General features: G+C 42.3%; 1 protein-coding gene across 8 annotated transcripts; it reads right to left on the bottom strand.

Annotated features, from left to right (window-relative positions):
* Positions 1 to 3,872: 3,872 nt before the first annotated feature.
* Positions 3,873 to 16,837, bottom strand: LOC110488334 (cyclic AMP-dependent transcription factor ATF-6 beta). Of its 8 annotated transcripts, none has more exons than XM_036971220.1 (17): positions 16,688 to 16,837; positions 14,024 to 14,103; positions 13,181 to 13,262; positions 12,728 to 12,787; positions 12,543 to 12,625; positions 12,160 to 12,340; positions 11,792 to 11,956; positions 10,971 to 11,161; positions 10,695 to 10,874; positions 8,005 to 8,087; positions 7,665 to 7,877; positions 7,079 to 7,186; positions 6,738 to 6,837; positions 6,478 to 6,545; positions 6,162 to 6,264; positions 5,945 to 6,029; positions 3,873 to 5,725 (listed from the first exon to the last, which is right to left on the bottom strand). In XM_036971220.1, the coding sequence occupies exons 1-17, from the start codon at positions 16,794 to 16,796 to the stop codon at positions 5,457 to 5,459; spliced, it is 2,160 nt and encodes a 719-aa protein (XP_036827115.1). In that variant the 5' UTR covers positions 16,797 to 16,837; the 3' UTR covers positions 3,873 to 5,456. The 8 variants fall into 8 exon arrangements, with proteins under 8 accessions (XP_036827115.1, XP_036827113.1, XP_036827116.1 ...); XM_036971218.1 differs by having other exon boundaries at positions 13,160 to 13,262; positions 16,688 to 16,836; XM_036971221.1 differs by having other exon boundaries at positions 11,004 to 11,161; positions 13,160 to 13,262; positions 16,688 to 16,833.
* Positions 16,838 to 17,105: the final 268 nt, after the last annotated feature.

The raw sequence follows: 17,105 nt of genomic DNA on the forward strand, positions 1-17,105 counted from the left end.
ATCACCCTGTAAATCAGTGTAAATTACTCCACTCCAAGAAGCTATACTAAAGTGCGATCTAAAGAGAATCATTGGAATGTTCTGGAGGCAGAATTGTCATCGCCCCTAAGGGTTAGGGTGTGTCACCCCCCATCCATACTTTTTCAAAGCCAAAACACTCTCCTTTGAACTTATGACTTTATCAAAATTGGTTGTAGTCGTCCCTCTTTTCCCATGTTTTCTGAGCCAAAAGTCTATTTTATTACCTCCAAAATAGAATCAAATGTTTTCAAAAACGAAAGTAGTATTCCCTGCAGTCCGTTCAAGTGACCAGACAGAAATGCCTCCCAATGTTATGGACTATTCTGAGGTCCTGTAAGGGTCTAACATGGAGAAGTATTTTTTGGTCATACAACCCCACCATCAAAGACTAGGGTCTGATTCACCCAGAAGGCACAATGCACAGATCTCAAGTGCCCCCTAGCTGAGAAAGATGCCTGATGAGGACAAACATTTTGAGTCTCTCAGTAGTATTAACCTTGACCTTTGCGCTCTTTGTTATCCATAAAGCCTGATGAGCAAGAAAATACACTGAAAAATAACCCATTTGATTAGTTACTTTAGGGAATGTAAAAGTCATCAATCAAGCATACTTTTTTTTATTTTAGGACTGTTCTTGACTAGTTTTTCTGAATACCTCAGGAATAGGATATTCCTGAGCATCGACTTTGTCACGGGGTGCAGGAAGCCCCACCTGGAATCTCGCTCTCAGTCATCTGCCTTCTGCTTTACAGCTAGGCATTACTTCAGCAATTAAGCCCTTGGTTCTCTGTCAAAGCAGTGCCCTGTCCTCTGAGAACTCAAATGTACTTCACCATCTCACGTCACCAGTCTGGGCTGAACATTCAACTACCTCAGCTTGTCCATGAATAATGATAGGTTCTTGTTCTTGCCGTGAAAAACAAAGCTGCCAGTCTATATGAAGCTTTGTTTACATGGTCACCAGACCAGTTTTCCTTTACTTTTAAGTTGTCCTTTTGCATGCATTTCCCCCTGATGCAAACTGCTCCTCCTGCAGCAAAGACAAATTTGACTTGTTAATCATTTGCAATGTATTCGTAAGGCTACATGCACAAGCGAGATGAAAACGCAGTAGCGAGATAGTGACAGCATTCAGTAGAGAAGGCATTCTCTGCTTATTTGCACAAGACCAAGCCAAGGATGGTATTTGTATCAGCTGACAATTAAAGCTGCTGGAACGAGACCAAATACTCTGGCTTTCGGTTTAAGAGATCAAATCGAGGTTACAGAAAAATGATAACAGACTGGAGGCGTAAGAAGAATTAGAAGGAAAAAGTTGGTGGATAGCGTCAAAGCCCTATGAACAATATATATATATATTTGTAGAGTTATGTTCATGAGAAAGGCAACAGTGTACTTAAAAAAAAAAAAACTTTATTTATCAAATTCAAAAAGGCAGCAGCTCAAACTTCTCATTCAGGGAAAGAGGACATTTTTTAAAGTTTTATTTATGAAAATTCATTTAAATAAGAAAAGACAGGTGGCGTTGAATATATATATATATATATATATACATACACACACACACACATACAAACACACATTGTACGGAAGAGTATTACGGCCAAGTGAAGAAAAAAATAATAACAATGGCGACGGGTGGTGGTACTTGGATTATACATTTTTTGCACGATAGTAAAGAATAAAGTGCCAATATTTTGAGAAGAAAGTAAAAATGTTGAGAATAAAGTCTAAATGTTGAGTTAAATTTCAAGGTTAAAGTAGGAGATTTGGTTAACAGCATGTCTCCCTGACTCCCTGTTGCTGTGCGCGCCACCAATGAAAAGCCTGCAGTTAGATGACCTGGTGAAACTATACATTAGAATTGGCTTCAGTAACAAGGACATCCTCTCTTTTAGCACATATAATAAGAAGTAGTATTAGGACCTCAAAGGTTGTGCCACAGATTATTTTCAGATTACATACAGTGGGGCAAAAAAGTATTTAGTCAGCCACCAATTGTGCAAGTTCTCCCACTTAAAAAGATGAGAGGCCTGTAATAATAGGATTTTTTATGAATTTATTTGCAAATTATGGTGGAAAATAAGTATTTGGTCACCTACAAACAAGCAAGATTTCTGGCTCTCACAGATCTGTAACTTCTTCTTTAAGAGGCTCCTCGGTCCTCCACTCGTTACCTGTATTAATGGCACCTGTTTGAACTTGTTATCAGTATAAAAGACACCTGTCCACAACCTCAAACAGTCACACTCCAACCTCCACTATGGCCAAGACTAAAGAGCTGTCAAAGGACACCAGAAACAAAATTGTAGACCTGCACCAGGCTGGGAAGACTGGAATAGGTAAGCAGCTTGGTTTGAAGAAATCAACTGTGGGAGCAATTATTAGGAAATGGAAGACATACAAGACCACTGATAATCTCCCTCGATCTGGGGCTCCACGCAAGATCTCACCCCGTGGGGTCAAAATGATCACAAGAACGGTGAGCAAAAATCACAGAACCACACGGGGGGACCTAGTGAATGACCTGCAGAGAGCTGGGACCAAAGTAACAAAGCCTACCATCAGTAACACACTACGCCACCACGGACTCAAATCCTGCAGTGCCAGACGTGTCCCCCTGCTTAAGCCAGTACATGTCCAGGCCCGTCTGAAGTTTGCTAGAGAGCATTTGGATGATCCAGAATAAGATTGGGAGAATGTCATATGGTCAGATGAAACCAAAATATAACTTTTTGGTAAAAACTGAACTCGTCGTGTTTGGAGGACAAAGAATGCTGAGTTGCATCCAAAGAACACCATACCTACTGTGAAGCATGGCGGTGGAAACATCATGCTTTGGGGCTGTTTTTCTGCAAAGGGACCAGGACGACTGATCTGTGTAAAGGAAAGAATGAATGGGGCCATGTATCGTGAGATTTTGAGTAAAAACCTACTTCCATCAGCAAGGGCATTGAAGATGACACGTGGCTGGGTCTTTCAGCATGACAATGATCCCAAACACACCGCCCGGGCAACGAAGGAGTGGCTTCGTAAGAAGCATTTCAAGGTCCTGGAGTGGCCTAGCCAGTCTCCAGATCTCAACCCCATAGAAGATCTTTGGAGGGAGCTGAAAGTCCGTGTTTCCCAGCAACAGCCCCAAAACATCACTGCTCTAGAGGAGATCTGCATGGAGGAATGGGCCAAAATACCAGCAACAGTGTGTGAAAATCTTGTGAAGACTTACAGAAAACGTTTGACCTCTGTCATTGCCAACAAAGGGTATATAACAAAGTATTGAGATAAACTTTTGTTATTGACCAAATACTTATTTTCCACCATAATTTGCAAATAAATTCATTAAAAATCCTACAATGTGATTTTCTGGATTTTTTTTCTAATTTTGTCTGTTATAGTTGAAGTGTACCTATGATGAAAATTACATGCCTCTCTCATCTTTTAAAGTGGGAGAACTTGCACAATTAGTGGCTGACTAAATACTTTTTTTGCCCCACTGTACATAGTACTTCTCTACATATCATGCAAAAAATTATAATCCAAGTACCACCACCCGTTGCTGTTTATTATTTTTTACTCTTCACTTGGCCCTAATACCCTTCTGTAACATTGCTTCCGTTATAACCATAGATTTTCATGCTTAAAGTTTTGCTGTGTGTACATGTAATGTGTGTGTGTTTGGGACAGTGAATTGACATGTAAATGAAAAAGGGAATGTCTTTGGTCCGACACCTCACATACATGACTAGTAGTAGCATTGTGTTCCTGTATTTCATTGGCTAAAGTAAGGTCTGAAATAGAAATATTTCAGACTACAAAGAGACCCCTCAAAACCCCTAACATAACTTGTACAGTTTCATATCAATTTTTTTTATTCATTTATTTTAATAATAATAATTCTACTTTTCATATTTAAAAAAAGTTACAACATGGGTGGTATTCCCATGAGAACGGCATTATTATCTCAAAAATACACACTTGCCAAAGAAGTGCGTGCAGTGCTTCAGGCAGAGAAAGACAGACAAAACATAGCGAGAGTTTGCAACTAAAGAAAATGCCTTAACATCTCATTGTAAATTCAGAAATCACTTTTGGTCAAAAGACTAAGACTGTATTTTTGTTTGTGTGTGTGTGTGTGTGTGTGTGGGGGGGGCGACAACCACCAAAAGAAAAACAACTGAAAACGATGCTTACAGTTCACTGGAATTACTTCACATATACTGTGTATGAGAAACAATACATTCTATCATTTCAGCGTGACTGGATGATTCTGGATAAAGTGTCAGTAATTGCTGATGACATTGAGAATTTATTCGGATGTTAATACATCCTAGTTTTTTTTTCTCTGCACTATCACAGCTGTTGCTGTTCTCCATAATTACACAGAGACACAAATGGATCAGCTGCAAGATTTGTGCAAGTGAGAAAATCACCTGTATATAGAAACACACGGTATGATCAAGGTGGTGGTCTACATTCAATGCAAATATATTTAGTCCATCCATGTACTTATTATTACTGTGCTCATTTCTGGAACAGCAGGTTTGTGCCCATAAGATGCAGAGGTTTAGAGGACAGAATATAGGTATGAATTTTTTAAAAAGTAACTCAACAGCTACCGTTTATATTTACAACCAATAAACTCAAGTTAAATAATCCTCATACAAATCCAAAACACATTTGACATAAAATAAACAAACAAAAACCAAATCTAAGCTGACAACTAGCATCTGACCTGCAGGAGCCCTCTGAATGGAAAGCGATAAAAACAAATATACAGACAACCTCTACAACAACAACAACTCAAATGAAACCATGAGCAGTCCATTCTACCACTAGCTGCATATATATTTCAGTGATTAGTTCTGTGCTCTGTCTTAGTGCAGTGTACTGCCAGGTCTATGTTTTGGGCAGGTTTTAAAAAAAAAGTATATATATTAAGAAATGATTTAGTTAGGAGCCATTGGTAAACATGAATCCTAGAATGTAAAAAATATATATAAATAAAAGAGGGTGTCAAGTGGGATGAGGTTAAATAACGTGGGTGATGGCATAGCCTTTAGGTTTGCTTTGTTTTCAGATTTTTCCCCTTCAATTTTATTTGACTTCTTCAATATAAAAACAGAGCAGGTTTGCAAAGTGGCTATTAGTATATTGAGTCTTCAGTATAATAAAACACATTTGCTTTGAGTTGCTGAGACAACATTTCAACATCGGGGCACCACAAGGTCACTGTTAAACATCCGTTTCAATTAGTACAGATGGCCTCCGTAATTCCATAACAGATTTGCTTCCTACAACCTTTCAACTCTCCCTTATTAAGTCCGCATCCAGATCTAACTTCACCTATTCGATCTCCCATTACCCTCTCTGTCCCGTTTTCCGCTACCTGTCCTTTCTCCTCCAATCCCCCTCTCGATTGTTCACCTTCAATAACCTCAAACCTGGCCCCCCTGGCTGATGTAATACTCAGCCTCCCGTCTTCTGATGGGTAAGGGTTGCCGTGGAGACTCCGCTCCGCCGGTGTGGGGATGGTGGCGGCCTCGGAGGGAGGTGTGGTTGCTGTGGTGATGGTGGGCGGGGGGAGCCGAAGGGGGGTCGCGGAGGGACGGGGGAACATCGGAGGCTTTGATGGGGATGATCCGGGTGTCCATGACCTCACAATCCACCTGCATCATCATCTCATGGGATTTGTTATATAAACTCTCTGTGGGAGGGCGAGAGAAAGAAAGAGTGCAATGTAAAAAAAGAGAGACACTGACAGGGATATGGGGAGAGGAGAGTGTACAATAGATAGACAAATAAAGGCAAATAAAGGCTAACTAAATAACAAAAAATGTGTTTGGGGCAGTGCATTGGGGCTATAATTATGCATAATTCTAAACCGCTGATAGTTCCAACTAGATATCAAGAAAAACAAAGTCACCGTTGACAGACATAGCCGGCATCACCAGGGACATTTTGGGCCGTGTGGTCTTGTTGTGGCTGATGGCAGGCAACAGCAGGTGATCCTACAAACAGAAAGTATGTTCAGAAATGTCAGGACATGTTTGTTTTGCATTTTTCAAATGACACCCACCGTCCGTTTTTATTCACACTCGGTTTCACTTCCCTAGAGGTTTGGCGTCGCTGTTCCGTCTTACCCGTCTGAAGGAGACCACGTAGAAGGTATCCTCACGCCGGTCGATGGCGTCCATGAAGTCACTGTAGCTGATCTCGGGACCGGCAGGGAACACTTGTATCTGACTGTGAGAGACAGAAGGGAAGTTAGGCCAAGACAAATAGCATTCATTTAAAAATAATAATAATTTAAATGGTCGGACTCATTCCAGCAGTGTTTTTCCTCAGTTGATGGTTTAGTATGGTACAAGTGAACATGCAAAAGTCAACGAATCACTTAGAAATTGAAGCATGAACACCCATTGTTGACTACTGGGAAATGTGGTCTACGACGGTTACCTCTCGATGGAACGATGGGCCGGTATGGGAAGATATCTGGAGAAGTTTGTCTTCCTTAGCTGTGCTTTCTGTAGAAAAGGGAAGGGAAACAACGATGATAAATGTGTGCACCCAAACAATACCAATGAACACCGACTCGAACAGCTAGGTCGTTCAACACACCAGAGGGTATCATGAGTACTCACCTGCGCATGTGAACTTGAAAAACTAAGAAAATATGATCTGATGCAGAAATACTAAGAAAGTAAATGAAACCCCACCTGCGCTATTTTAGCTTTTTTCACCATCTTTGGCTTCCCTCCAGACTTCTTCCTGTCGATCTGGTGCCTGTGAACCCATCCTCTCAGCTCATCCGCCAGCCTGAAAGAGGACGTGAAACAGTCGGCTACAGTCAAGATGAGTGCACAGATAATGTACTAACAACACATACAGTGGGATCTATGAGGATATTATACCCCGCCCCCCTTTCAACACAGATATACGAGAACACAGGTGCACTGTAAATAGTAGCAATATCATATTTGCATAAATGTGGTGGGTGGGAGAGAAAGAGAGAGAAAAAGAGAGACTCCCGAGTTGCGACCATAGCAGCACCGCTGACCTGAGGGACTCGGAACGGTTGAACTGCCTGCAGTCATTGGAGGTGAAATAGCGGTCGATGTCCTGCAGGACCAGGTCCTTCACGTCACTGAACACGTCACTCAGGTTCCTAAAAACAGACAAACACGTCATGCAGATTGAAACAGCAACGAACAGATTCAACATCCTTCTGAAAGCCTAAATCAGCATATCACTACTATTCTATGGAAAACTAGTGCGTTCAAGGGCACAAGTGCTTAAAGGGCCGTAAACATGAAGTAAACACTTAACAGGCAAGTAGTATGTGGACATCGTTCATTTTATGACAGCCTGTTACTTACTTCCAAGATCAGACCAGTATGACTGCATTCTAGATTATTAGACTGCATGAAAATCTTCTGCTCAGCTCAAAACACTGTCTTGTTCTCAATGGGCGTTCTACTTGGCCATGTTTGCAAAGCCTCATCAATTAAAACCTTTGGTAGATGCATGATTGGCTGTACGACCCACATGGGCAGCAGTCGCAGATGGCTGTGAAAAGGTCATAATGAACAGGCTCACCATCATGGATATACAGAAGGAACTATGAATTGGACTTCATTACCCACCTAAACTGGTATGAATCGGTGGATTCCCTCTCCACTTCTCCTCCCTTCCACCCATCCTCTCCTGCCTCCTCCTCCTCAGGATCCATCCTTTCCTCCACTCTGCTGTGTTCCTGAGCCGTCTCAAACTCCAGGAGACGTCTTCCTGCGTGAGGCACCACCTCTTCGTGTAGTCCCGTCTCCAGCTTCCTGTCTGTGATACTGGAGGAAAACATTCTGTCAAAATCAAACATTAAATCATGGAGTTACGCACATGACTCTTTAAAACAAAGGATTTGTTTTGGCCAATTTGCAATTGTTAACACTTAATTGAATGGCAGTGACTATGAACAGTGACTTTTACCTGACAGGGCCGAAACTGAAAGTCATGAACAGTAGCACTGCCATGACGCAGACGGCCCTCTTATTGTTACCAGACTCACTGCCCTGGAACATAGAGAGAGGAGAGTTAAAGCACAGTGTACACAAGCAAGTACAAACACGTATCCTCAATCACATATTTGAATGTATACAGTCATTGCTTAAACAGACAAATCTTAACCACATTCTTAAAACTTTCATTTAGAAAGATGAATTGAAAGCAATGCAGTCCATTAGGGAAATCCATCTCTGGCTCAGTAATGTAATCGCCTAACACATTTGCTTAAAGCCGCGATTGTCACTTTTCGGTCGACCCCGACCAAATTCACATAGAAATGTGAGTTATAGATCTGTCATTCATATAGAAAGCAAGTCTAAGAAATATTAATTTTCACAAAGTCTTTTGCCTCAGTTTGTATGATGGGAATTTGCATATACTCCAGAATGTTATGAGTGATCAGATGAATTACAATTAATTGCAAAGTCTCTCTTTGCCATGCAAATGAACGGAATCCCCCCAAAATGTTTCCACTGCATTTCAGTCCTGCCACAAAAGGACCAGCTGACATGATGTCAGTGATTCTCTCACATAGGTGTGAGTGTTGACGAGGACAGGGCTGGAGATCACTCTGTCATGCTGATTGAGTTCGAATAACAGACTGGAAGCTTCAAAAGGAGGGTGGTGCTTGGAATCATTGTTCTTCCTCTGTCAACCATGTATACCTGCAAGGAAACATGTACCGTCATCATTGCTTTGCACAAAAAGAGCTTCACAGGCAAGGATATGGCTGCCAGTAAGATTGCACCTAAATCAACCATTATCGGATCATCAAGAACTTCAAGGAGAGCAGTTCAAATGCTGTGTAGAAGGCTTCAGGGCGCCCAAGAAAGTCCAGCAAGCGCCAGGACCGTCTCACCAGTACAGAGCTTGCTCAGGATTGGCAGCAGGCAGGTGTGAGTGCATCTGCATGCACAATGAGGTGAAGACTTTTGGAGGATGGCCTGGTGTCAAGAAGGGTAGCAAAGAAGCCACTTCTCTCCAGGAAAAACATCAGGGACAGACGGATATTCTTCAAAAGGTACAGGGGTTGGACTGCTGAGGACTGGGGTAAAGTCATTTTCTCTGATGAATCCCCTTTCCGATTGATTGGGGCATCCGGAAAAAAGCTTGTCCAGAGAAGACAAGATGAGTGCTACCATCAGTCCTGTGTCATGCCAACAGTAAAGCATCCTGAGATCATTCATGTGTGGGGTTGCTTCTCAGCCAAGGGAGTGGGCTCACTCACAATTTTGCCTAAGAACACAGCCATGAATAAAGAATGGTACCAACACATCCTCCGAGAGCAACTTCTCCCAACCATCCAGGAACAGTTTGGTGATGAGCAATGCCTTTTCCAGCATGATGGAGCACCTTGACATTAGGCAAAAGTGATAACTAAGTGATATTGACATTGATATTTTGGGTCCATGGCCAGGAAACTCCCCAGACCTTAATCCCATTGAGAACTTGTGGTCAATCCTCAAGAGGCAGATGGACAAACAAACACCCACAAATTCTGACAAATTCCAAGCATTGATTATGCAAGAATGGGCTGCCAACAGTCAGGACGTAGCCCAGAAGTGAATTGACAGCATGCCAGGGCGGATTGCAGAGGTCTTGAAAAAGAAGGGTCAACACTGCAAATATTGACTCTTTGCATCAACTTCATGTAATTGTCAATAAAAGCCTGACACTTATGAAATGCTTGTAATTATACTTCAGTATTCCATAGTAACATCTGACAAAAATATCTAGACACTGAAGCAGCAAACTTTGTGGAAATTCATATTTGTGTCATTCTCAAAACTTTTGGCCACGATTGTACACCAGCTTCAAACAGCTGGAAATACAATATGTTTGGTTAAAGGCCTAAAATGAACTTTTTGGTCCACCAGCCACTGTGGCAGGTAGATGGGGAAGAAAAAAATCAAACAGCCACTCAGATTTTTTTTACCGGGCTAAATATTTTCCCTCCATAATTACAGCAAAAAAAATTGTCAAATAAAAACAGAATAGATGACTATGATTTGTAATGTTTCTAAAACAATGTATTAGTAAAAAGTAATGTGGTGTATTGCTCCATTTCATTTAAATGTATTCAAAATATCAGAAGATACCATTTTCAGATGCGCCTATGGGGCCACTTGAGTCGTGTCACGTAAGTCTGTGTGTGAGATTTGGGATCTGGACAGGGCATCTCTTCACTATCAGTTGAAGCAGCAGACTCAAACTAATGTTGAAAAACAACCTAGCTTGTGAACTAAATGTAAATAGCCAAGAAACACAAAGACAAAGTCTCCGTTTGTAGATTTTAGAGAAATTTAGACCAACTTCTATACACAGCGCCTCCACAAATGAATCAGCACTTCATTCAGAGCGCACAGCTCTCCTGCCAGGCAGTTGTTGCTGCGTGAGGTGGGATATAGGATTTGTATTTCTTTGTTTGATTAGCAGCTTTGAAACAAAACAGCAGAAACACTCTGAAAACAGCTACTGTAGCATTTTTCTACAATAAATTGCAACTAGCACGTGCTCATTCTTGACTTCTGACAATTTTTTTTATTTGGAAATGTAATGCTCGCACTGTAGAGCCCTGCATATCTTCCCTCCCACTCCACCCTCCCACCCCGTACCTCTTTCCCGACAAGCCTCTCCCTCAGGGCCTGGTTCTCCCTGCGAAGGCGCTCGTTCTCCTGCTGCGCCTCCATCAGCTGGCCCTCCAGGTTCTGCAGGTACTCTTTCTTCTTCTTGCGTGACTGGCACGCCGACTCCCGGTTCTTGATCATCCTCTGCTGCCTCTTCATCACCTTCATCTGTGACACGGCCGGAGGGGAGAACACAGCAGCTGATTGCACAGCGTATGATTCGACAGTGAAGACTGAGAGTGAAAGAGACTCAATCCTACTCACTGACTGACTGACATGTGACTGACAGACACTCACATCAATGCCATTGCTCCCTGGCAGAGAGGACGCTGGGACTACGGGTTTGCTGGGGAATGGGGCTGTGGGGCTATGGCCGTGAGGCATGATGGGAGAGACAGGCTCCATTTTGACGATGGCTGGAGTGGACCCCAGACAGACAGACTGGGAAAGCACCACTACGGGAGGAAAGGAATGGGACATCACTTAGCTATTACATAACCATGCCATTACATAATAAATTATCTTACCAGACAGACACACTAAAATCCAGAATCCGGGTAGTAAAAAAAAAAAAAAAGACTGATATATAAATAGTTTCTCTCTTCTTTTTACCCCCTTTTCCTCCCCAACGGACTCGGGAGGCGAAGGTCGAGTCATGCGTCCTCCGAAACATGACCCGCCAAACTGCGCTTCTTAACACCAACCCGCTTAACCTGGAAGCAAACACTGTTCACCTGACGACCGAGGTCACGCTGCAGGCGCCCAGCCCGCCACAAGGAGTCGCTAGAGCACGATGAGTGAAATAAACAACCCCCGGCCAAACATTCCCCTAACCCGGACAACGCTGGGCCAATTGTGCGCCGCCCTATGGGACTCCCGAACACGGCTGGTTGTGATACAGCCCGGGATCGAACCCGGGTCTTTAGTGACACCTCTCAGACCGCTGCGCACTCGAGAGGCCCCTATAAATAGATTTCTAATCAACAACCGTTGCAGGAATATACATTGACAGGCATTGTGTCGATTTGAGTAAGCCTGGAAAAAGATCATATGTGAAAAATGGTCAGTCTGGTCCCAGGACTCACCAGGCCTGCTCTGGTCCATGCTAGGCAGGCTGTGCAGTATGAGGGCCTTGGCTGGACTGGGAGACTGGGGGACGGGGAGAGCCGATAAACACACAGGCCTGGGCTGGATGGGAGGCTTACTGCTCAGGATGGTACTGGCTTTGATGGTTGCTGCAGTGGGGTGGACTGGAGGGAGGGTGTGTAGAGAAAACAATGTGACAGAGAGCATGAACGTGTGAGAGTTAAAACCCCTCCCACGCACTATAAATGTCTAAGTACATTTGCATCAAAAGTACATGAAATACAAAGTCTGCTCTCTTGTGGCTGAAGTCTTTCCTGTGCAGCACGTACACCTACAGTATAGCTGACATCACTGTAGCAACACACACCTGTGGCAAGTGCGTCGATGCCATTGTTGACTGCTGTCTGGTGTTGCTGTGGGAGCAAATGGGACTGTGGCTGGGCCTGTGGCGCGGAGGCCACCGTGACTTCACATGTGCCAAGTGGTGGCGACAGCACATCTCCAAACATATAAGGAGGTGTGGGCGGGTTCTCCCCTTTCACTGTGATCTGAATGGTAGAAAGACAGAGATGTGGAAGACATTAAAACATTTTTTTTTAAAGGCTTCACACCTTTGTTGCACATTGGTTAGCTTTGACATATTCTGACTAGGCTAACTAGTTCAGAGACTCTGAGACACAGTCATGCATCAATGTTGCATAAGGGGCCTTTAGTAGTGTGATGTGGAAGTTGATCTCTGTCTGGACTGACCTGTGAGTCTGGGAGTGACGTCAGGGAGCAGTCTGAGGCCAGCGAGGAGGCAGGGGAGGGAGGCTCCGCCTTCACCCGGAACACTGGAACAGCACACACAAATTATTCAAAAAGACACAGTGAATATTTCACATTCAAGGATAAAAAGACACACACACGTAAGCAATAGCCAAAGAGGAACTTACACATGTCCACTGGCAAAGGCTGCGTTATCGTCATTTTATCTTTCAATATGGGACTGTCCCCTTAAGAGTGAGAGGAAGGCAGAGAGACAGCGGGGAGGGAGGGAGCAAGGTTATGCAAGTACACTACAACTGACGCTGAGCTACAATGACACCTTATTGATAAATTGAAGTGGTAGTGCATTAGAGAAGTATTGATGTTCACATAATTACATTTCCACTTATAGTTTGAGGTCAAACGGCCCAAATGTCTACTGTACATAACTCCTGCTTTAGCCTAGTACATGTTTGATCTTTAAAATAACATGGAGAAATCCTCAGGCCCATATCATTCATCTTATTATTTTGCTTTGTGGGCCTTCTATAACAGTAATAACATGTATACTACCACAACTAATACTTTGAAAAGGAAAACCTATTTTTATGCTTACTGACATGTTTTATTCATCTCTGCACCTGTGAGAAGGTTGTCATCCAGGTGTCTCCACGGCGACGTGGGATTGTCGGGATCAAGAGTCAGCACGAGATCGTTGTCAAACTGCGAGGAAGCGAAGCACAGAATTAGGCCATTGTCTGGATTAGTCAGTAGGTCGACAGGGGGCACGCAATCGGTTTCCCCAACAGACAATCAGCCCCATTATGGACCGGCCCATCTCAGGTTCACTCAAGTTACCTTATTTAACGTTGGCATCACACACTGAACTATCACCACTGCTAGTTAGTGTTTAACGCTGCCTGGCTGATATATACTGATACTGCTCTCATAGAGCAAGAATGAGCAGATTGTCGCACTATTGCACACTATTTTATTTAAACTTTATTTTACCAGGCAGGTCAATTAAGAACAAATTCTTATTTACAATGACGGCCTGGCAACCCTGAATGGACTGAGATGCTTGCATCAGATAGGCTTAGTCTTATGTGGTCCAAATCTTAATTTGAGATACACTTGTGTAACAGACTTAATCACAAATCAAGTCCGTGGGAGATTTGAACCTCTGAATTACCTGTGTTGTTGGATCTCATATGTGGACCATATTGTTAAAGCAGATATGGAGGTAACAGTGGTGGTTACCTCATATTACTAACAAACAAGACATTTCCAATGGTTGATTGTAGGGATGTAGATTGGAATCGGCCCCATGTTGAGTACACAGGGAATGAGGTCTAAATCATTGAAAGAGCGATTAGCGTCGGTCATAGGTTTGGATTAACTTCAATGTGGTGATACAACATATGCAGTACAGTGGCCAGAAAATAGAGTCAGGGTCTGTGAGCAGAAACTCTCTTTGTCCTTACCGATGTTTCATATTTCGGCCGTCTCGTGTACTCCCCATCCTCTCCCTCCTCCATGCTCTCGCACTGGTACAGACAGGCATCTGGGACAGACCGACAGACCAATTAGTTAGTACTGTAGGAACATAATCATTTACCGACACGCTCAAGTCTAGTTTGCTTGAGTGTCAGTTGCTATAGCGTTCGTAAAGCCTTCACACTGTCCCACAGCGACCTCTCGTCCGCCACGGTTCCCAGTGCCTTATTTGGTTTGACACGGGCTTGAAACACATGACTCTGACCTTTGAGCTAAAACAAGAAGAGGGATCTACTAGTAAATGGTGGTTGTGATCATAAACACAACACCTAAAATAAGCTCCAGGTTTGATGCTTTTATACACCCATTTTAAAGGAAAAACAGGTTTCAGTCACAGGAGTCCAGTTTGGGTCTTCTGGCTTTACAAAGAGGGGGAAATCTAAGCAGTGGAGGGGAAGCTGGCTTAAAATAAATGAGGATTTCAGCCCTGAGGTGACCCAGCTTTAATAGCAGAGGGATCAGATACCCACCTACTCTGTGCTGAGAATTGTTCCCCATTACTGTTGAATTTCAATTAGCAAAGGGATAGCAAAAGTCTTAGCTACTCATGATAATAGTAAACCCCATTAACTAGAGGGCCAATTTATGAAATCAAATTGTAGTTCAAGCCTACATTATCGTGGGGTGTTTGTCGTCTTGAAAGAACGCTGAAAGAATACTAAGTAGGCTATCCTTTACAACTATAAAACGTTTTCCAGAACTGGTTTTGATTCATACTACAGGCCTGTTTAAATTCTGTTTATCATAAAGAGTAAATGTAAAAGTTCAATCAGGTTCAGCAATCACAGGAAGTTAAAGTGCTCACAGTTGACTGATTGCATGAGACAACCAAAGTCTTGAGCATACAAACTTGAGCATACAAAAGCAATGACCAGGGAGTCAGTACAAGGGGAAGTTATCTAAAATACAGTGCCCTACAATGAAAACCAGAAAGATGCAAATGCTACTGATTTAAGAAAAAGACAGATGCTCAGATATTCCAGACCACCAGATGTCCCATAAAGCTAGCTATGTTTTCAGTCTTTGGGTAGGCTAAGCCCTATGGTTGTTTCACATATTGCATACAGTTGTAATTCAGGTATTTAGGCCTGATGGTATTTTCAGATAGACTGTATCTTATGGAAAACGAAAGCTTGCAGAGCGCAAGTTTTTCTCGCACTAATACTAAACTAGCTAAAGCCCCATCTCATCTGTGCATTCACATGTCCGGCTGGCTGTCCAGTGTACAAGTATAACGTTAGCTAGTCGTTGACACAGCCACGAAAGAAACCAAATCACCCCCCAACTGCGTATCATTCTACCACCAACTTTCATATTTGGAATTTGTTCCCTTTGTCAACCTGTTAAGGGTAGGGTGAGTAAAGGGAATATGCATAATCAATTTCACGCGTTCGTGATCAGCTGAAAGTCGCGTTAGCTAGCCACAGTAGCAGATCATTTTAGATACGTAGCTAGCTAACGCATCCATGCTGCCCAGGTGGTAAACATACATTACAGTAACGTTACCATTTATGTACCTTACCCCAATCTTCGCTTGTCAGAAGGTTATCAGCGAAGAAACGACTATCCAAATCAGATAGTAAATCCGTAGTCATAGCCACACAGCCAAATGCGTTTGTTGGGGGGGGGTGTAATCACTGATAAATTACATCAAACAAAAAAGATAAATCCGCGAAAACGATTTTACAGCGAATGATGCTCAATTTGCGATTGGGTCCATCGAAACATTAGATGTTGTATTTATTTTATTTCATAATATCCATTCGGTCCACAGCACCATCTCGCATATGATTACATCCAGACACGGAAACGACATTTCCGGCAAAAGCCCGTCCCATTTTCAATGCAGGATCCAATCAGAGCAACGATTTGTTAGATAGATTTTTCAATCGACCTGTCCAGTAATAGTATTACTATTTACTAAGCGTAAACAGTTGTGGGTGGTCAGAAATCAGATGTTTAAAGGTGATTCCGCCCACTCACGCATCAGAATTTTGAGAGACATTAAAAATATCAAATACTAGACATGTAATTAGGCATTCCTATCAAATGGACTGGTGATAAAAACAGTCAACTGTCAAAGAATAAGGAACATTTTCTTTGCTCAGGTGATGTATGAAAATGAATGAAAATCTAGCTACAACAGCTCCCTAGCCTCCCTGAAATAAATTAAATTGTTTAATCACTTTAATTAAGTATCAAATCAAAATATCATTGTATTCATCAAATGCTAGGTGTAGACTAACAGTGAAACGCTTATTTACGGGCTCTTCCCAACAATGCAGAGCGAGAGAAAATAAGATAAATAATAGAACAGTTATAATACAAGCAATAATAGATACACAATGAGTAATGATAACGTGGCTATATACAGGGTGTACCAGTACGGAGTCGATATGCAGGAGTACGAAGTAATTGAGGTAGTTATGTAAAAGTTGACAATGAATGTACAACTATGAATAAAGTGACAGTTGACTAAAAGTTAGTGCACAAAGGGTCAATGCAGATAGCTGATTCAAATAATCAAAGCTTGATGATTAGTTGGTTATTTGAATCAGCTATATAGTGCGAGGGCAAAAACGAAAACGTACGTGGGTGTTGTTGTTTGGCGCCCTCCACTATATGAAGTAGACTAAGTATGTCCAACATGTCTGAACCGTCTCCGGTACGGTATATCTGCACAAAACTAGTATAAAGCATTTATTTCGCTACTACTGTCATCATTCTAATAGCATTGTTTGGAAAGTCACTCTGCAGGGGTCCCACCTGGTTCAAATCTTTTACTCACGAGGATGTAATTAAACACTGTCTCAACTTCAAGATAGGCTCAGCCCTATTGTGAGTGGCTTCTTATTTACCAATCAATCAACAAAAAGAAGGCATTTTTAAATTAGCATGAAATGCAATAAGACACACAGTATATAACAGGTTTATGTGAAAAGACGTGTCAATGTCCTCTCATTGAAGCATAATGAAACATTTTGGATATCCACTATCAAATGTTATCAT

This window comes from Oncorhynchus mykiss, chromosome 32 (assembly GCF_013265735.2).
Source record: "Oncorhynchus mykiss isolate Arlee chromosome 32, USDA_OmykA_1.1, whole genome shotgun sequence".
Lineage (NCBI taxonomy): Eukaryota > Metazoa > Chordata > Actinopteri > Salmoniformes > Salmonidae > Oncorhynchus > Oncorhynchus mykiss.